This window comes from Akanthomyces muscarius, chromosome 5 (genome assembly GCF_028009165.1).
Source record: "Akanthomyces muscarius strain Ve6 chromosome 5, whole genome shotgun sequence".
Lineage (NCBI taxonomy): Eukaryota > Fungi > Ascomycota > Sordariomycetes > Hypocreales > Cordycipitaceae > Akanthomyces > Akanthomyces muscarius.
The window spans coordinates 1,510,710-1,530,795 of NC_079245.1; the positions used below are offsets into that span (position 1 = coordinate 1,510,710).

Here is a 20,086-nt window from a genome sequence, read left to right on the forward strand (position 1 = left end):
ATGACATCGACATCAGCCGCTACAAATTACATCCCTAATTTGCAAAGTAACTCACATCAGTTCAACCTTTCACAGCAACACCTCGCCGCTCTTCAAGCCCAAGAAGCCTCACTAGCTGACGACTTCGATTACGACAACTGGGCCTCGACACAGCTCTCATCTGAAGCGCTCGACACTGCACCCCGAGACTTTATCCGGTCCTCGCATATGCAGCCCGACGCTATAGGCACGATCTCGCAGTTCACGCCCAAATTGGGCCGCAGTTCACACCAGAGAGAGTCTTCGCTATCATCTCTCGGCTCCATTGGACCGGCGTCGCCTTTTACACAGACCATCTCCAACCCGAGAATTGCTATAAGCGATTCGGCGACGGAGCCCTTCTACGAAATGTATAATAACGATACAAATGTTCACAACGCGGGAGCATACTACCAGTTTGCGAAGCCCACCGATGCCTTCGCAGGTTATCAACACCTCGATGCTGCCGCTCCTGACATGGCCTATCCCGCCGCGCTGTCGGGACACATGAACCGCCATCGGACTGATCGCTCACTGCTTCCAGCTCCCGAGTTCAGCCACATGTTAAGCCGCTCCCACCCAGCTTCTGTGACCAGCTCTATTGCTGGAGACTCGCCGTCTACGCCCAGCATGGGAGACGTCGATCATGTTGACCGCAGGAGAGGTATGCGAGTTACCGACCCTACCATGTCTGATAAACGCTCACAGCTTCGGTACGCAGCAGCCTACGGAAATGTTCCCAAGCTTGATCGCACAATGACGGATGTGTATGGCGACGAGCTCTACAACCCGAGCTTCGCCATCACGTCATCATCGCCTGCGAATCCCGCGAATCACGCCCCCAGTCGCAACCAGCTGTTTAGCCAGCGTCTCAATGCAGCCAACAGCCAACATCTGAATGCCGCCCACTCGCCGTCCTCCACAGCCTCTCGCGGTCTCTCACCGTTCCAGGCTACCTCGCCATACGCTCCACCTCAGTTGCAAGATTTCGGCACCTCGTTCGGAGCCGCACCAAAGATAGGGCATGACTGCAGGACTCAGCACTCTGGCGTCAGCCTGGCCGCGCACACCACAGGCGACATCGAGCCCGAGACGCCAAAAACCATTTCGCCTCGGGATGCTATGATAGAGTTTACTGGGGTTGATGGCGAACCCAACTTTTCTCTGTTTCCAGAAGGCTCAAATGACTTCGACTTCGACGCCTATAGCAAAGCCATGGCGTCAGAGGCTGAGCCCAACCATGTCCAGCTTCCTTCGGCGCAAGAAACACCAGCCAGCCAAAGGCACTACAACGATATGTCGATCGAGAATAGGATACCGCAACAATATCCTTTCGTTGCACGTGCACAAGAAATCAACGATATCACGCCACCGAGACTCGGATCGTCAGGAAGCAGTGTCTCCGAAGCGAAGACGGATGCAAGCGGCAAGCGGCCATCCCGAGTCGGCGCTGACAGCGGCACGTACACGTGCACATATCACGGGTGTTCTCTACGATTTGATACACCTGTCCAGCTTCAAAAACATAAACGGGAGGGACATCGCCAGTCACAGAATCTTGGAGCCTTGAGGCCACAGGACAACAGTATGCCGGCGTCCGTGCTGAACAGTCAAGCTGGCCCGCATCGTTGCGATCGCATCAACCCCAGCACAGGCAAGCCGTGCAGTACCATCTTCTCTCGCCCATACGATTTGACTCGCCACGAAGACACTATCCACAATGAGCGAAAGCACAAGGTCCAGTGCGATCTTTGCACTGTGGAGAAGACCTTCAGCCGCGCCGACGCACTCACCAGGCACTACCGTGTGTGCCATCCCGAGGCAGAGCTTCCAGGCAAGCATCGCAGACGAGTCGTCTGATGACGATATTCGCACTCAGGCATATTGTGTACCGGCCTCCTCGGGCCATCTGTACGCCCGTACACAGTCGAGCGAATGCAGAGAGAGGGGGGGCGTGTCGCCCACTGAACCCTTTGACGGTGGTGGGGTCAGTATATCCACAAACTAGGCCATCGAGCCAATCAACACGAGAATTATGGAGCCTCTCGTCTCGTCCAGCTGCAGGGTCCTTGTCGATCCACACCGCTGACGTCACTCTCTCGTGGGCTGACATCACCACGGCGCATTTCATTCGCTTTCGGCCACTCGAAATCAAGCCGTTGTCTCTGCGTATCAGCACTGGCATCATCATGCGGCGATATGTCTCTCCAGTCCCTCTCCCTGGGTGTCGAGAGGCAAGGCCAAGTGGCCAATCAAGCACTAGCTCTGATTTAGGGCCCTTGCCCGCCAACTTTGATACATCATCGATATCAAGTTTTACGAGTGTACTGTCAAGAGATGATACAACTTTGATTAAGCTGCTGTTTTCTTGTTATTTGTTTTTTCTATTTCGCGGAAAGCTACATCATAGTTGTGTCAGCATTCAGCGGAGCTTTTTTCACCACAGCGAGCAACCTTCTACGCCACCCCTGTCTCAATTGCACATTTACGTCATACCCTAAGCGGAGTTCTGTCCTTGTCCTGCATTGCATATTTGGGTGCGCAGCGGACAAAAACCTTTGAGTTTATTATAGCCTTGCTCATTTTGTTTTTTTCTAAAGCGCTGTTGGAATTGGGTATAGAGTCTGGAGCTGTATTTTTAGTTGGGTATACGACACGAGTTAATGAAGCCCATGGTAATGGCCGGCAAATCAAAAGAACAAATATCACGCATGTGAATCACCCGTCTAAACAGTGTCTTTACTCGTAATGTTAAGTGACATGTGATGTTTGCGTCTAAAATCTACTGACCCCCCTGAACGAGCTGTCTAGCATCATTGTACAGTGGGGAGATGCCCGTCCAAAGTTGGAACTGCTTTCTTGATTAGTATTTTCCCGCCAAAAATATGAACGCCACGTATATCTGACTAACCTGGTACCAGCCTTGAGACGCGAGAACCTCAAGTCCGGGAATGGTAGGCCAACCAGCGCTTTCAGCCAGTTTCACAGCTGGGGTTTCGCGAGGCTTGTACGCCATGTCCAAAAGGACACGCTGTTGTGAGGCTGTAGCAGAGGCGTTGACAACTCCACTGATGACCTTCTCGGTCACAGGGTCGATGGGCTTGTCGCCAGGAATCGTGCTGACAATCACGTTGGGTAGCGTTGTGATTGTTGCGGCATCTGTGACAGCCTGCAAGTTGTAGCTGTTGGGAAAATCTGCAATCATAGCCGTAACGTTCTTGGCCGTGCGCCCAACCACGTAGATGCGGCTAAATCCGAGAGAGTGCAACGCGAACACCGCAGCCCTTGTAGTCCCGCCTGACCCGACCACCATGGCAGCAGACTCGCTGGAGACCTCCCTAAGCCCCCCCTCCCGGAGTGCATATGCAATTCCTTTCCAGTCCGTATTGTCTCCGAGGAGACGCGGTGTGCCATCTTCTGCAGTACCAAATACTGGTATGACCGTATTGACGGCGCCAATTGTACGTGCCGCTTCTGTGAGGTCGTCTAGCTCGTCGATGATATCGAGCTTGAGAGGAATGGTGACAGATGCACCACCAAAGCTAGGATCCCGCAGCGTAGCTTTTACGTCCGCTACGTTGTCTGTTTCCAAGAGATGGTACTGGTGAGGGAGGCCGCATTGGCCGAACAACCCGTTATGGAGCGCAGGCGATCGCGACTGCGAAATGGGCTTTCCGAAGAGATGAAAGTTGAGGGACTTCGATTCTCCGACAAGTGCAAGCGCTTGCCGAATCTCCGAAGCACTCAGCTGCCCAGGGGCAGCTTTAAATGGCAGTGCTGGGTGCGATACAGGCGTCAGAAATCCGTTCAGCACGCGGCTGAGCTGGCCAGCCGACCCCATGTTGACGGCGATGAGAGGTGGGCCTTGATCGGATGCCATCCTGGACTTGAATCGAAGCAGATCAAAATTATCCTCGACTTTCTGGGCTATACCCACGAGCTTGATGATGTCGCCGTACTGCAGAGCGCGATTGTAGTGTGCGATCCAAGAAGCATTTCGCCATGAGAGCGCACCACGAGGATCGTGGTGCGAAGCAATCAGCTTTGTATGGCCTCGTGCAGAGCTGACAGATTCCAGTATCTCATCTGGTGCCGTGATTTCCACGTCGAGATATTCCGAGCCAAGCTGCAAACCAAGATGATACAGCGCTAGTAGAGCTTCAATGGAATCATCAGGGAACGATCCGCCTTGCGACACGGTACGAACCGTGAAGATGATGGGTAGGCCTGTATGCTGTCTGAGGATTGATACCTGCTCCGTCACAAAATCTATGTCTTGGCTCTTCAGGAGATCGACGCGGAGCTCGACAGCATCCGAGCCAACAACTGCCTTGGGCAGTATGTTGGTAGCGGTAGATAAGTCCGGGAGTGTTAGAGAAACGAAGAAACTTTGCGTCTTTTTGCGTAATTGTGGAAGCTGCGTGGCTTTGCCAAAGACGGTCGACACAAAGCGGACAAAATCGTTCGGGATGAGGCTTTTGCCGGTGGGCTCGTTGGTGTGGATACTGTAGTAGCTGTAGTTGCTGCATTGCTTGTACCAAGTCTTGCGGCGATTATACACGCCCCTAATTTCCGAGCTGTATGCAGGTCGCGACTTGTCTCTCTCCAGGTACTGCATCACTTCGTCGATGTTGCGCTGGATCAATATTACCTTGCCTCCGCTGCCAGCGTAGCCCTGAAGAAGGTCTCTCGCCTCGGGGGTTTCCACGATTCCACCGCCACAGGAGAAAACGTAGCCGAGGGGCTGCTTTTCCGCGACATCTTGGAGCAACTGAAGCTCCTGCTTACGGAATCCCTCCCAGCCGTGTTTCGCGATAATCTCTGGAATGGACTGACCACAGCGGCGCTCGAGCTCATGGTCAAGGTCGACTGATTTCCAGCCGAGGCTCTTTGCGATCCAGTTTCCGGCGGTAGTCTTGCCGGCGCCGCGCATGCCAATGAGAAATACGGAGCGACCATCTGCGCCTGCGGCTGCCGGTATATCCTCTTCTTCGGCCTTGCACTTGTCCGTGCCATCCAGGCGGACCTTGAAGGACTGGGACATGGTGTCCCACCAGCCAGGCCAGGTCTTGCCAACGCAATCCTGCTGAGTGATGACGGCACCAGCTGGGGCCACAACAGACAAGACACTCAGGCTCATGGCTACACGGTGGTCATCATAGCAGAAGATGCCCTTGGCTGGTGTCTTGAGATTGCCTGGTGCGATACCAAAAACCTCGATACCATCATCGAGCTCCGCACACTTGACACCGAACTTGGCCAGCTGTATTCTCATGGCCGCGATGCGGTTGCACTCCTTGACTCGTTGGTTTGCAATGCCTGTGATTTGTGTTTTGCCACCAGCAACAGCAGCCAAGACAGAGGCGGTCAAGAAGGCATCTGTCATAGGCTCCATGTCGACATGTGGCAAAGGCTTCAGTGCCCCAAGCTTCGGTCCCGTGACGGTTGTCGACGTCTCCGTCTGTTCGACGGTGCAGCCCATAGGACGGAGAACGTCGACGGCGAAGCGCGCGTCTCCCTGGAGCGAGGCCGAGCCGATGTTGGGGATCGTGCAGGTAGTTCCCGTAATGGCCGCCATGGCCAGCGGATATGTTGCCGAGCTTGCGTCGCCTTCAATTACGTACTCTGGGGGGTTCTTGTACGTGCCCTGCGGGATGTGGTACGTATGCGGTTCTGTGGTGGACGCCGTCACGGAAACGCCAAACGACTTCATCATGGCGACCGTGAGATCGATATACAGCTGCGAGATGGGCTTCCCGCCAACGAGCTTCAGAGTGACAGGGTTCTTGGCATAAGGAGCGGCCATGAGGATCGACGAGACGTATTGAGATGAGATCGTGGCGGCGAGCTCGATGACTCCTCCTTCGAACCCACTAGAGGAGCCGATCCTCAGGGGTAAGCTCTTCTCCTGCTCCATGTACTCGATAGACACTCCATTTAACCTCAGCGCATCGACGAGCGGGCCAATGGGGCGCGCTTTCATGTGAGAGTTGCCGGTCAGAACAACGGACTTGGCAGCATCGCTAGGCGAACAGAGCGCGGCAACGGTGGTCAGAAAACGGGAAGCGGTTCCGGCATTTCCAATGTAGAGCTCTTCGCTGCTCGAACTCAGCTTGCCGGCGTTGCCATTGACAACCAGAAGTTCACCCCCAGCCTCCCAAGAGTACGAGGCGCCGCGAAGCTTGGCAATAGCGGAAAGCATGTAGCCTGTGTCGTCTGAGTGCAGCAGGTTCTTAATTTTGCAGGACCCAGAACCGAGCGCGGCGAGGACCAGTGCTCTGTTGGAAATGCTTTTAGAGCCCGGTGGGCTTACAGTGACGTTGAGATCGGTAGGCACCATGGGCGAGACGACGACAGCCGGTGAGAGAATGGTTCTGATGCTCTGATCGTCCACGACACTCGCCTTTGGCTCGTACGTCTTTCCAACGGCGGATAGGAGTACGATCTTCTTCTTCAGACCGTCGTTCTTCTTGTCAACGGCCATCTTCTGGAGGACCACGTCCACAGGACAGAGCCTGCCTGCGGTCAGGCGCTGCACGCGCTTGTCTTGTAGCGAGATAGGTAGGCCGTATGCCGCGATGCACTTGACCAGCCTGGCGACGGCCTCGGGGCGCAGAACGCCCAGGTGGCGGGCCAGCTCTGCTTCTTTGACCATACCAATGGCGACAGCTTCACCATGAAGTAGCTGTGGCGTGAGGATGGCCTCGATACCGTGGCCAATGGAGTGACCAAAGTTGAGGAGATTGCGAAGGCCACCCTCCCGCTCATCGCTGGAGACGACCTCGGCTTTGACACCGGCAGAGCCCACAACGATGCGCTTCAGCGTATTTTTGATTGGCATCAGGCGGTCGGTAGCCCGCGATCGGACGCAGGCAAGGATCTTGGAGGCAGATGCTTCCAGAAATTCGAATTCAGTCTCGTTCCAGATGGCGGCCGTCTTGACCACCTCGGCCATCCCATTAATAAACTCGCGGACGGGTAAGGTCTCTAGGAACTGCAGATCGATGTAGATTCTCCGCGGTTGCCAGAAAGCTCCAACCAAGTTCTTGCCCATGGGGGTGTCAATGGCCGTCTTGCCACCAATGGACGAGTCGACCATGGCCAGTAGCGTGGTCGGAATCTGCACGAAGCGGACGCCGCGCATGAACGTGGCGGCAACGTAGCCGATCATGTCGCCAATGACACCGCCTCCAAGAGCAACAATGACTGTGTCGCGCGTGCATTGCTGTGAAAGCATCCAGTCCTCGACCTCGCCCTTTGTTTCTCTATTCTTGGAAGCTTCGCCAGGTGGGATCGTGTACGTGAGAAGACGGGCGCTTTGGCCTTTGGTGATGTTCTCAAAACTCGCTCGAAATCGCGGCACGTAGGTGTTGTGCAGGTTCGTGTCAGTGATGAGGACGTACGTGGACGAGGCGACATTGTTCAATAGGTCCTGTACGATGTAATCTGCCCAGAGGCCATTGTCGACCACGATGCTGGGCTGGCCCAGGATGGGGATAATTACGGGAGACTCTGACGCTGATTCGGCCATTTTGCGCGATATTGATGCGAAAAAATGCCTGTTAGACAGCTGCCATACCCAGGTGCAGAGCTGGGAAGGTGTACGAGGAGATATGGTGGCATCCCAAAAATGTGACTAACTTTTTGCAAGTGGCATGAATGCGGCCGGTATCGGTTAGATTAGTTGAGTGGAGACCTTGTGTGATCTCAGGGCTGGCCCGAAGCCAGATTTGTTGGAATCTCTCATTCTCTGCTCGTTTCATCCTATGTATCTGGCCACAACTCATGATCGAAGGCGGCGTCCTGTATTGACTCCTTGTATAGTAGCGATGCGATGCTGCTCCTTGCATCTGGGGGTATGGGCTTCTGGCGGCGCAGACGAAGCTGTGGGAGAAGAGCTAGGTGCCCGCGCAATGGCCTCGAAGAATCAGGAGAAGATTTCATGTTATTCTATTCATGTGCATGATTTCTCCCAATTTCTTGTTTTCCTACTTTTGCTCTCTACTGTATTTACCCTGTTAATCCTAGATAACTTCTTTCGATTCACAGTAACTAATAGTTCCCGTTCTGGCTGCAGCGCCCTACAGGCTACACAGCACCGATGCCACTGACCGTTCTATTTTGAGTGGGGACTCGACATGGGGCCTGGACAAGGTACTTGAGGCATCTCAAGCTGAGGTACCTCAGTGTAGCGCTTTCGTGCCACTAACACGGCCCGCTTCACACATGCCTGTGTGACACGCCCCCGGCGTTTAAATCACAATGAGCTAAGTACCTCTGATTAGCATCTGCACACCTGCAGCGGGACAGCGGTGCTTACCTCGATCAGCTTCTCCGTCAGTTCGAAGCACTCAGCCCTGTTTTCTTCCGTCATCTCCTGGAACGAGGCTTTCCACAAGCCGCGAAAGCCCATTTCCTCCAGCGCCTCCTCCAGCGACTCCATGGACCCCGTAGCGTTGGCGTATTCCCTCTCTGACGTGAGCGTTCGCACAAGTGTGTGCGCTGCCTCGAGGGCGGCGGAGTCCTGTCCGTGCATGAGCACATCGTTGAGAATAGACGGCATCGCACCACACCTAGCCAGCATTAATATCGTAGGTAAGACGTTGTAGAGGCGCGACACTCACAGATAGGCAAAGACGGTTCGTCTCGACAGCGCCAGCTCATTGAGCCACAACAAGGTCCTCGCCTGGACGGTATCCTCCAGGTACTGGAAATCCACCAGCTCAATCGCGGACATGAGGAGCAAGTCTCTATCCTCCATGACGTCAGCGTGGCGGCGCCGGCTGCCTTCCAGCATGCCGCTGATGCCCTCTGGGTTAATGCCCGCCAGCCACATGTTGTCGCGGAAATTGTCCTGGTCTACGCAGCGGGCGAGCATGAGCGCAAGATAAGGCGAGTCGACCATGGTGTGGACGAGCTTCGCCGACAGCTGCGACGCCGGTGCCGTCATCTCTAGGAATGACCAGAGCACCCGCACGGCCGCCAACCGGGTCGTGTGGTCCGTCAGGCCGCGGACCAGGCAGGCACACACGGCAAAGTGGAAGTTGTCTTCATCGAAATGGATGCCGTAGGCCTCGTCCAGTGGCTCCACGGCCTCGTCCAGCTGGCTGCGGCTGTGCAGCAGCATCGGGATCACCTTATCGCCTCGCACCCCGCCGATGTTGCCGATGTTGATCAACAGCGCCTCTAGGAACTGCGCGGTGCAGTTGAAGAGGTTGCCTGGCACGAGCCGGATGAGGGACATGGCCAGCCAGAACAGCTGCAGTCCGTAACGAGACGCGGACGGGAGGTTGGCCATCATCCGAGACAGGCAGGTGATGATGGATGTGAGCATCTCGCTATGCCCGTCCTCGCCAAATTGGCTAACGCTGTTGCGCAGCGCGACCAGGACCTGGTATAGTAGGTCATCGTCCACCTCCTCCTTGGCCAGGTAGCCCATGACGGCAAAGGCGCGAGGCTGCACAGCCGGATTGTTCTGAAACGCGGTGCTTGCCACCAAGCTCATCCAGCGTGACCTCCAGGCGTTGGCCGTGTCAACGGATGGCGCTGCCACGGTGCATATGTCGAACAGGATGGCCACAAGATTCTCCATGGCCGGCAGCGGCGACCCTTCGTCTCCGGCGAGAGAGTCCGACGCCGCTTCCCTCCTGGCAGAAGGTGGCGAGGAGAAGATGCCGCTGCGGGGTTCCGAAAGTACATCTAAGGACGCGCGAAGCTTGGTAAACTTGGACTCATCCAGGATAAAAGACGTGCAGACGGCGTGGACGGTGTTGGTAAGCAGCCTGTGCACTTGCACCCTTACGTTGGCGCTGCCGGTATTGACCAACATTGTGACGATATGAAATATCTCGGGCAAGAAGAGCTGGGACTGCACGCCACTGCTGAAGGACAGTGAGGTGCATATCTGCAGCATGATGCATATCTCGGGCCAGACCGCGTTGTCAGGCAGGTTCTTCGTCGGCCGCAGCGAAGAACGGTTTAGCGCCTTTCGCAGCCTTGACAAGAATCGCGCACGTAGTGTCACCGTACCGATATTGGCCACCGTAGACGCCACTGTTTCAACAATGTCCTGCTGCGTGCCGAAGCCGATGGCCATCTTCATGACTTCCTCGAGGAAGATGTCGAGCAGCACCTCGTCCTGGCCGAGTGACGGCCACACAAACTGGTCCAGCGCATAGCTCAGAGATTGGTCCAGCGCGATCATGTCAATGAATTTGCGAAAAATGGTGGCCACCTTCTCCTTGCCTTTCTCGCCGTCCATTTCGCCCGTCAGCACATCTCTCCGCAAGCCCGACAGCCAAGGCGCCATGTACGCCAGGCTCAGTGGTTTCTGTTCCTCCGTGAACGTCTCCCAGCTGGCAAAGAACTCCGACAAGAAGTCACACGTGAGCTGGGGCTCTGAAGCGGCAAGCTCTCGGCTAATGTTGACAATGAAGCGTGTGGGGTCGATGGGAATCGAAAGGTCTGGGGTCATGGTTAGCCTGGTGGCCCGTGGGCACTTTGCTCCCCTCTCATCGCATCTTACCTCGTGAGCAGACAAGCCGCGTGGCAGTGCGGAACTTGAATGTGATGCATAGGGCGCCGAGCAGGTTGTAGGAAGCTAACCGAAGCTGGTGGTCCAGGCTGGACATATTCATGAAAGCGAGGTTCAACAACGTACCAGGGACATCTTGCGGTCGGAGGAGTCGCTCCATAGGCTTGTGCATCCGGTTGTCTTTGCTATACTTGGCCTTGGCGTTCCTGATGGCCTGGAGGATGTTCGCCTTCTGAGGACTCGTGAAGCACATGACGATGCGGCCGCCGTCGGCACGCAATCCGAAAGAAAATCCATCGTCACTCGGCATCGCCGTTGCCGCTTCGTCAATGTCGCTGAGCCGGAAGATATCGTTGATTGTTGTGCTCAGCCGCATGCTAGAGAAGATTTCCTGGTGCTTGAGGGTCGTCACCTGTACGTGGTGGCTGCCAACCTTGATGCCAACTTCCACTTTGCCCTTTGATTTAGACAGACGTGTGGCGTTGTTATAAAAGTAACGTATGTCTGAGACGATCGCGGAGTGCTCTTTCGGAACCTGGAGCGTGCTGAGAACGAAATGGCTCCGCATCTCGTCCATGTTCCCGGGCAGTAGATACTTAACGTTGTTGGGGTGGAAGGCGCTGCATTCATTCTTCGTCACGATCCTCAATAGTCGCCGGAAGCATCGTCTAGATCAGCGGTTAACCAGATCCAGACCATGACATCATCTTATGTACGTACTTGAAGGCGCTGTTCATGTTGTAGATGTAGATGCGGGTAAGATTCTGCGAAACCTCGCAGGGCATGAGGAGATCGAGCATCTTGAAGAAATCGTCCTTGGGGTCATTCTTGCCACTATAGCAAGTCGCATCGATGAGAACGCTGAAGGGCTCATGCCATAGCCGGCTTGCAATCTGCCTCAGATTAGTTCCTGATCGTGTATGCAAGACGAGGCCCTTAGCAAAGACCATGCGGTGGAGCTCACCTTCAGGAAGCAGTGCAGCAGTGTCTCGTGATCGATACCCTCCGTCTCACTGTAGCGAAGGATTATCAGTATCGTCGACAAGCCGTCCTAGACAAGAGTTAGATACTTCTCACTTGCGCTGGTACCTTGGCTCACCTGCGTAACACCGCCGTCAAAGATGGTACGCGACGTCAGAAACGACTCTGTGCTGCGGAAGGCATTACGTAGCATGAAGTTCTGGAAGCGTGAATACAGTGGTGGTCCGTTCAGGGCAATATGCGGCCTGTTCCAGGATATCGCCAGAGGAGGCGGGCCTAGATTCGTGATGAGGTTGCGCAACGGCTCAAAGACAGGAGAGTGGCTGCGCGGCGAGCTATCCTGGAGGCGGAGATACTCTCGACGCTCCCTAGCAACCAAAGTCTGGCGCAGGTGGTCCCAGTGGTCATATAAAAAACGGTGGAAGGACACGCAGGAGCCGAAATCGGTCGTTTCTTTGGTGACGGCAATATCTACAGAGGCCGGGGGTACCTGTTGCAAGCTCGGGTCAGCTTAGAGCGAGCAATATGACTACTGGTTGCTCACAGAGATCGTGCGAAGGAAACTTGTCACGACTGAGATGTTCTCCACCAGGAACCGGTTCAAGGGGAACATGTACGGCTCTTTGGTGCCAAAGAGAACGTTGTTGGCAAGGTTCTGGATGACCTTGGCAATGAGCAGCAGCCCTCGACGGAGCTCCTTCGGTGGCGGCGCGTCGACAAGACCCTCCGCTTCTGGTGCCACTATCGCAGGACAGAAGAAGCGCAGGAAGATAAACGCACCTACGGCTGTATATTTGGCATCTGGAAACCGTGGCAGAACAGCATCGTGGATCTGCGCTTGTTAACATACTGAGCATGGATTGGACACTCGGGTAGGCGTATGATCAACGTACGATACTGCAAATCTTTCGAAAAGAAGGCGGAATGCTCGGGGCCGAGCCGCAGATGTCGTCCATAAACACCTTGGCTACAATCTGGAGCTGTGCGGCGTTCTTTTTCAGCTCTTCTGCGGAAGAAACCCTGGCTGGGTCGAGCTCCAGGTCAAGCTCCTGCGAGGTCATCATGAGCCTGTCTAGAATCTTGTGCAGCGTCCCCTGCAGATATTTGAAGCCTTTCCACTTGGCATACAACGATAACATCTTGGTGGCTACGCAGCTTCTCCTCAGAATTTCGTTGGCATGTTCTAGTCTTGTTAGCAGCAGAGCAAACCTAATCGTACCCGTGCGAATTACCAGTTTGTTCTATTTCTTCTTTGATGAGAGCTTCCAGGAGCTCAAACGTGCGACCTCTTTGTTCAAAGACGATCAAGAGACACACGGTGAGCTCATCGATCTCCGCGCCGGGACAGATGGAGCTCATGGACACAGCCAAGGATAGATCTTTCGTAAGAAGCTACAGTTGATTGATTAGTCGCGTAATATATGGCATGCGAGCATGGATGGCATACCCCAAGGAGCTCCTCATATCTCTCGCTGACGGCGGAATCTGACAAATTACTGAATTCGGTGCCCTGCGTCAGGATGTTATACAATACTTTGACGAATACAGTTCGGACCTCAACGCTGTCGTGATAGCCATGAGAAAGTGAGTGCTTTAAACCGACGTCGATATTTGCACTGAGAAGATTTGATAGAATGGTTATGGCCATCTCGGAGCCTGAAAGCCCATCTGCGGGCTCAGAGACAACCTCTGGTCCCCCAGTACTGATAAGATCGAGAAAGCGCTTAAAGTAGCGCTGAAAGAGCTCTGATTTCTTCGCGCTCATGCCAGCGTCCGACTGTATATCCTGTGTTTGCAGTGGCAATCTGAATGTGAGGTCTGAGAGTGCCTTTAAGCATGCCCTGGTAAGATCTTTTTGCATCCGCTCTAGCTCCTCCAGTCTTGACGTTCCTCGGCTCGGCTCCAACGTAGCGCCGGGAGTCCGGATCCATCCAATGATGTATTCCAGTAGCTGGTTGCGTATCAGGACGTCATCTCGGAGATTGAGGTGCTCTTTCCTGCGCATCACTGCTTCAGAAAGCTGGCAGATTCGTATTTTGATGCGCAGTGATGTCGATGAGTCGGTGGTGTCGGCAATAAATTTGGCAAAACTGAGAGTGAGCGAGCCAAGGTGCACAGACGAAGCAGCAGCAAGGTCTTGGGGGGTATCTAGGCGCTCGACCATGTCTTTCAGCAGGGAGACAGCTTGTTCGGCAAAGACAATATCGCTGTCCTGCGCTCGTTCCGCGTTAGGAGCAAAGGCGCCGGTGAAGAAGACCTCAACCTCAGATTCCAGAGAATTAAAGAGAGGTTGATACAGGCAGGATGGTACTTCATGGGCGAATATATCTCGCATGGTTTCTCTTACTTTGACGTTTGCGCAGCTCATGAGCTGGATGCCCAGCCGAAGATATCTCACCAGCAGGGTCTCCTGGTCCTCGCCGGCAGAATGACCGTCAATCCACCGCAAGTTGCTCAGCGAGAGCTCTTCCTGTGCGAGAGCCTGTTGGGCTGTGCAGATGCCCCCCATGGAGGCAAGAAAACCGCCTAAGTCTCGCCATTGTGAGAGCGTGGTGGCATCTGTGGCATCGGCCGACGTCGCCGATACTTGTCTACCCAGATATATCCAGGTATCAAATGCTGTCCCCCATGCATGGATGATGCCTGCGGTGGGATATTTGATCCGGCGAAGAAGACCTCTTGTCCTTTTCTGGAAGGCAACAAGCCCAGTCACTCGGAACGTGGGCGAGGCTATCTCCTGAAATGTGTCGGCATTCCGGAGGATCGCTGAACAGTATTTTGCGGATTCGGAGTGATTATTCACCCATCGACATTCTTCCACGAAGATGTTGAGACAGGATGCGGCGATCTCACAGTCTTCGATGCCTGGGGAGCACAATGATACTAGCAGTGCAGTTTCCAGCTTCGATGTGCTGGCGACTAAGTTCGAGATGCCATCAGGTACATGTGAAAGCCCCTTTGGGCCATGTCAGCGGCAGTAGGAACGTGAGCAGACAAAGGATCTCATACCGGCAGCCTCCGAAGGAGGACCATACGATCCTTCAAATAGCTGTGAATCTCCGCGAGAACAGGCTGATCCTTTTCATTTACAAGCCGCTCGCTAAGATGGAGAATTATGTTCGAGCTGTTCGGGTTCTATCAGCGCTGTATGTACTAGCACAAGGCGGTATTTTTAAGATATTACTGACCTGCGGTTCCAAACTCCCCTCCGCAGTTCGAGCATGTCTGGCTCTACTCTGCTGTCGAATTCGCCAACGAGAATCGGAAGCTCAGCATGCAGCCTTTCGATAACTTCAGCAGCCTGTTGTCGAACGGCGAGCTCAGCGGATACAGCGCAGAGCAGGATCGTCTTGAAAAACACGGAATCCAACGTCGGTCCCGAGAGTTCCCCAATAATTGGTGATTGATCTATGCTCAAGTATTTCAAAATACTGCAAATCATGTTCGTTCTACCCCTTTCCTTGTCTCGATGTATCTCATCATGATGACAATGCTCTTCCTTCTGCAGAATCGTCAGCACGCTTATCCGCGGAGGTGGAGGTCGTTCACTTTACCTCGAGCTGTGTTTTCATCAACGGTATGGACTGATCAAATAGCTCTCCATACTTCTCTGGCTCAGGCAGCTGGGCAAAGTAGCAGCAGGCCTGGATCATGGCAAGCTTGAATCCATCTGGAGCAGAGGACGCTACACAATCGCCATAAAGATTGTCAACGCAGCCATCTAAATTTAGATAGGATAGGCTCACAAGTGCCGCAGTAATCATGCTCTGGTCCCAGACTGGAAGAGCGGCGGCGGGGGCGAGAGAGGGACGAAATATGGCATCGCGCACCTCATCTTGCACGTCCATCGCATAGCTGACAAGTGCCGAGTCACTCTCGACATCGAAGTGACGAGCAACTCGAAGAAGGGAAACAAGGCAGTAGCCTGCCTGTTCATTTCCATTCCTGAGTGCCTTCCGCAGACTATCAAGAAAGGATACTTTCTTGATGACACTGTGGCCTTTGGACTCCCGTAAGTTACTGGCCACTTCGAAAACATCAGGCATCAGAAACAGCAGGGTCGTTTGAAGAGGATATAGATAGACTTTGCGCCTGGTTGTTTCTGTGGCGGTTTGCGTCATATCAAACAAGGTATCTGCACCACCGTCTAGCCTCTTGTGAAGCCGATGAAGCATGACGAACTCATCAGGGTATCTGTCTATCCATCGTGTGATTAAAAGAGGTATCGCCACTGCCACAGTGTTTTGATATGGCCCTCTGAAGTGAAGATAGTTAGAGCAAAGCTCCTGTATGAGAAGCCCGAGCTTCGATCCGTCAACCCAGCAGAAGGACAGCAGCCTAAGAACGATCAAAGCGCCACGTTCATGCTGCTGAGTGCTTTTGGCCATATCTGTATGGGAGTCTCCAATTGCAGAACGTACACTTTGAATGACGTTGCGAATGTAGCGAAATGTTACTGTCCAACTTGAGACAGTCATATACTCCACGATTACTTTCACATGCCTGTCAATTTCAACCAGCTGAGAGTCCAAAGAGTCTGGGCCATCCGTAAAACCGATGGTTGTGCCTGCAGTCGATCCTCTGCCAGACCGTGGAATCGTGATGTTGGCCACAGATGTTTGGTCGAGGAGCGTTTGTGCGGGAAGCACATAATCGTCTGGTATGGGCTCAAGAACCGATTTGAATACATCAAATAGGCGAGTCACGAGCTCCTCACTCAGCTTTTCTGGCGATAGCCCCTCATTCTTTCTAGCTGACCAGTTGGCTGAGCAGCATGCTGATACGAGACTCAAGACGTACAGTTCGGACTGGAGGATGTGGCTTGGATGGGCTGAGATGTTTGCGAAGGGCCGTGAGAGGTCCTCCAGCAGGTCAAGGAGAGAGTCAATCACAACACTAGCTCTCGTTCTGCTGAGCTTAATGAGTGTTGCTTGTGTTGTTTGCACAACGTCGTCGTCATCTGGCCGTGTGCCGCTCGCTCCTACGCGTTGAGGCAGCTTCGACTAGTTAGTATGATGTGGCGATGGTTTATATTCGATGAGAGCTTACCTTGGCACCAATTCTATGGACAAGATAGCCTACCAATCCTACGTCACCGCTCATTGTATCTGCATTTCGATGCTGGTCAAGAACGATAAGATGTTCATGCTGTATTGTTGCATATGCTCTATGTTGTTGGCATGCATCACCGGCGGTCAGTATGCAGGAGTTACCCCGCCTGGTGGTGCGTGCCCTTGTTGCGTTTAATGAGCGAGCTTGCGGGCCTGCGCAGGTTTGTGTTAATAAACTGAATCGCTTTTTGGCTCGAAAAAAGGCTACTAGCGAGCAACAGTATTATTTTAATTCCATAAAGCTATTATAATGGTGGGGTGTGTATTTTATTACTGTGTATAATAAGATAGAAGAAGTTGCTATCTTATGAGATATTGACCTTGCGGAATTCAATTTGTTATTGTACCTATATATTGGCTTGCTTTGGGCGTCTTTCTTTTTTTTTTTGTGAACTGCAGATTGATAAAATGCTGACCCAGAAACAAAAAAAAAGCACCACGGCAGCCATTCATATTCCAAGTTTTTATTGACAGCGTGTATAATTTTTCAAGTGCTGCCCTTTTTGTTTCAAATTCATCTTTAACTCGTTACTTACGTAGCGAGGCCTCTGTGAGTTTTTCTTCTTTTTTTCGCTCATCAATATTGCTTTTACCATGTAATGCATTAGCAGTCCTCCGGTTTTCCTATTCTATCACGCTTAGGACTCTCCAATTTTCTTTTAGTTGTCCTAACAAAAAAGAATTTTCTTCCGCAGTTCCATTTGTAATACCTATTTTGTTGCACTTCTTGACATGTACAAAAGGGTCGTTTATCCTTTCTATTATCTTATGTCAAGACAAGTCTGGGGCGGCATCCTAAGGCTTGCCCTCGCTAACTAGTCTAAGCCGAACTAGGTTAGCCACAAGGTGACAACTATACCCAGCACACAAGATGGGCTGCCAGAAAGAAACTACCTAGGTTATTGGCCAACGCTGTTACAGGTTGAGAAGGGCGAGGCCACGGGTGACTTGATTGGCCAACGCTGTTACAGGTTGAGAAGGGCGAGGCCACGGGTGACTTGATTGGCCAACGCTGTTACAGGTTGAGAAGGGCGAGGCCAAGGGTGACTTGAAAATATGTGTTGATATGACGTCTATACTCTACTGCAGCCGCATCTGTCATCCTTTTCTGCTAGTGTAGGCTTCATAACGAAGATGAAGATAGATGTATCGATTGGTCGGTGTATAACTTGGGCAACAACGGCCTGCAATATGGCCTCTGTCTGCAGTGGCCCCTCTGTTCCGGCTGCGCTGGCGGGAGAAAGGCGAGCCCACCAACTGACAAGAAGCGCATTGACAAGCTCTCACGACTATTATTAGGCAGCCTACCTGGCAAAGTGTCACGCAGGAGTCGTGGCCGGCCACTAGTTGTGGACGACCTATACCCCCCTCTGCTCTGCGCGACACAAAGGCAAGCACGCGTTTTATAGAAATTCAACTTCATCCATATTGCCATTGGATGTAATGATGCTGACGATGGTTTCGAGTTACGTCTTATGCTAAGTCTCGTTCATCCAACTTAGTGTAATTATACTCTGTTTGATACTGCTACGGCCGCTCACAGTTCTGCCGGATTCAGGTCCCAAATGCCCTCTGGTGCAGAGGGTCGACCTAATCGTAAACGAGCTGATTTTCGGGATAGGTTGGACACAATGCTGAATAAAGTAGCACTGTTACTTCCATCTGCGTTGCATCGATTGATGGCTGCTGGGAACCCGTCTTCGTCCTCCAGGACATGCTCAATACACTTCATCCCATCTGTCACGGCCGTCAGTTCGCTACGGTAGGCCTCTAGCAGATGCGCTGCCCTGTCCAGTCTCGGTTTTGTGTCTGGCCATGGAAACTTCTCTGATGGTGTGAAGCTGTGACGGACCACGAAGTGGTTGGTGTGTGCAATTTGGCCGGCCGTCATTTCCAGTCGTATCAAGTCGGCGTGGCTGGATTCCAGGCAAGTGCCTCCAGTCTCATCTGCAACAAGAATGTTACCCGCTGTAGCTATTCCTAGCTCGGTGATTCTGGATATTGCATCTTCTCTTGTAACCGCCTCCAATGCCTCTCGCAGCGCAATGTGAATTGGTAAGGCCTGCAATGAGATACCCCTTTGTGGGATTGCATTCAAAAATACGGCAACGCCTTTTGAGTTGATACCGCTTTTGGACAGTAGGCCTGCCTCGGTAGCTTGGCTGATTCTTGGCTTTGTTCCATCGACGGGAATGATGTGCTGCAGCACAAGGCGTGATTTCTGCGCAATATCCCACTGTCGCAATCTGGCTTAGCTATGCCGGATATCACATATTAACAATCGCTCAACTTACGTCCCAATTTTGCCCAGCAACGCAGAACATGTCGGTCTTCCATGCTACAGTGGTGCATCCGTCGGTGAGCATGCCCATGGCAATTTCCGATCTTGAATTCAGCGTCAGAATGTCCGAAAACTCTAGACCACTCCCATGAGCAATGCCTATTTATCATTTTAGCTATCAGATATACCCCTTGTGTTGCCGTCAACCATCCGATCTCAATTGGGCTCACCATTCATCTCTTCGACCAGGTGAGGGACATGCCTTTTGAGATACGGGAGGAAGGCCTGCGCCGTGGTGGTGGCCTCTACCCATGTCACTTTGCTCCAGTCTTGGAAAAACTGCGAATAAAATGTCACGTTCTCTCTAATGAGGTCTTTGGCATTGTATCCATGATGAAGCCCGATCTTGGTGTCGAGTTAGAGGTGTGAAAAGATACGACGGACAGGTTAACGCTCGGCCTTCTCACTTCGTATGGAGTTCCCCGGCATGTTATCTCGAGCATCTTGTGCGTCTTATTGCGTATTCTGCCTGCGGCTTTCTTTCCGTATGTCGTTGACTTGGCTGGATATCCACCTCATCTGCGCGCGGGCGGCAACAAAGCAACGACTGTTTACGGTTTAATGCGGGGTTACGCTCCAGTAACACGGCCACGAGCGGGGAAAACTGACGGATCTCACAGGAAATATTGACGACAATTGCGTGAATATGTTGTTTGACACGGCATAATACCTGCATACTGCGTACATGACCGGGTTTCGGCCGGCAGCGACACGGGTCTACTACGTTCATACAGTTCAATGTGCTTACAGCCTACCCTGAAGGATGGGGCCTTTTGGGTCACCCGCTAATGTCTCACTTTTCGCATTTTTTTTCTCTCCTTGCGGGCTGACTCTTGCGATGTGCCTCGGGACTTGTCCTTACTTGTAGGATTCCGCGGTCTCCGCGATTCCAACACTGGATGAACACAGGGTTCGGGTGGCTAGGTGGCCACCTGGCCAGGTGGCCAGAGCGAAAGTGGTTGAGAGTGTACACGATAGCGAGCCAGCAGGCCTAGCCTCTCCTCACAGCGGAGCAAAGTAAGTAGGAAAACACATATTCTTTTCGCAGGCTGACCGCTGCAATAAGCACGCGGTTGGCTGAATCCTCACGGAAAAGCCTGC

At 53.0% G+C, this 20,086-nt stretch overlaps 4 protein-coding genes across 6 annotated transcripts; 1 reads left to right on the top strand and 3 right to left on the bottom strand.

Moving 5' to 3' along the window:
- On the top strand, positions 1-1,878 carry LMH87_009791 (uncharacterized protein; the record flags this gene model as incomplete). The annotated part of the gene is made up of 2 exons (XM_056196848.1): positions 1-682; positions 740-1,878. 2 exons carry the CDS (start codon positions 1-3, stop codon positions 1,876-1,878), a joined length of 1,821 nt encoding a protein of 606 aa, XP_056053955.1.
- A 922-nt stretch (positions 1,879-2,800) lies between these two features.
- On the bottom strand, positions 2,801-7,549 carry LMH87_009792 (uncharacterized protein; the record flags this gene model as incomplete). The annotated part of the gene is made up of 2 exons (XM_056196849.1): positions 2,801-2,869; positions 2,930-7,549. The coding sequence occupies 2 exons, from the start codon at positions 7,547-7,549 to the stop codon at positions 2,801-2,803; spliced, it is 4,689 nt and encodes a 1,562-aa protein (XP_056053956.1).
- Positions 7,550-8,270: 721 nt separating this feature from the next.
- On the bottom strand, positions 8,271-16,636 carry LMH87_009793 (uncharacterized protein; the record flags this gene model as incomplete). Of its 2 annotated transcripts, XM_056196851.1 has the most annotated exons (17): positions 8,271-8,285; positions 8,339-8,591; positions 8,643-10,482; positions 10,544-11,220; positions 11,273-11,445; positions 11,517-11,603; positions 11,652-12,023; positions 12,078-12,365; positions 12,427-12,716; positions 12,766-12,925; positions 12,981-14,489; positions 14,543-14,657; positions 14,722-15,035; positions 15,088-15,218; positions 15,280-15,298; positions 15,364-16,530; positions 16,583-16,636. In XM_056196851.1, the coding sequence occupies 17 exons, from the start codon at positions 16,634-16,636 to the stop codon at positions 8,271-8,273; spliced, it is 7,464 nt and encodes a 2,487-aa protein (XP_056053957.1). The 2 variants fall into 2 exon arrangements, with proteins under 2 accessions (XP_056053957.1, XP_056053958.1); XM_056196852.1 differs by lacking the exons at positions 8,271-8,285; positions 8,339-8,591; positions 8,643-10,482; positions 10,544-11,220 and having other exon boundaries at positions 11,423-11,445; positions 11,517-11,540; positions 11,596-11,603; positions 11,656-12,023.
- Positions 16,637-18,181: 1,545 nt separating this feature from the next.
- LMH87_009794 (uncharacterized protein) lies at positions 18,182-19,428 on the bottom strand (the record flags this gene model as incomplete). Of its 2 annotated transcripts, none has more annotated exons than XM_056196853.1 (4): positions 18,182-18,880; positions 18,939-19,029; positions 19,188-19,330; positions 19,393-19,428. In XM_056196853.1, 4 exons carry the CDS (start codon positions 19,426-19,428, stop codon positions 18,182-18,184), a joined length of 969 nt encoding a protein of 322 aa, XP_056053959.1. The 2 variants fall into 2 exon arrangements, with proteins under 2 accessions (XP_056053959.1, XP_056053960.1); XM_056196854.1 differs by having other exon boundaries at positions 18,939-19,084; positions 19,156-19,330.
- Between the last annotated feature and the right edge of the window lie 658 nt (positions 19,429-20,086).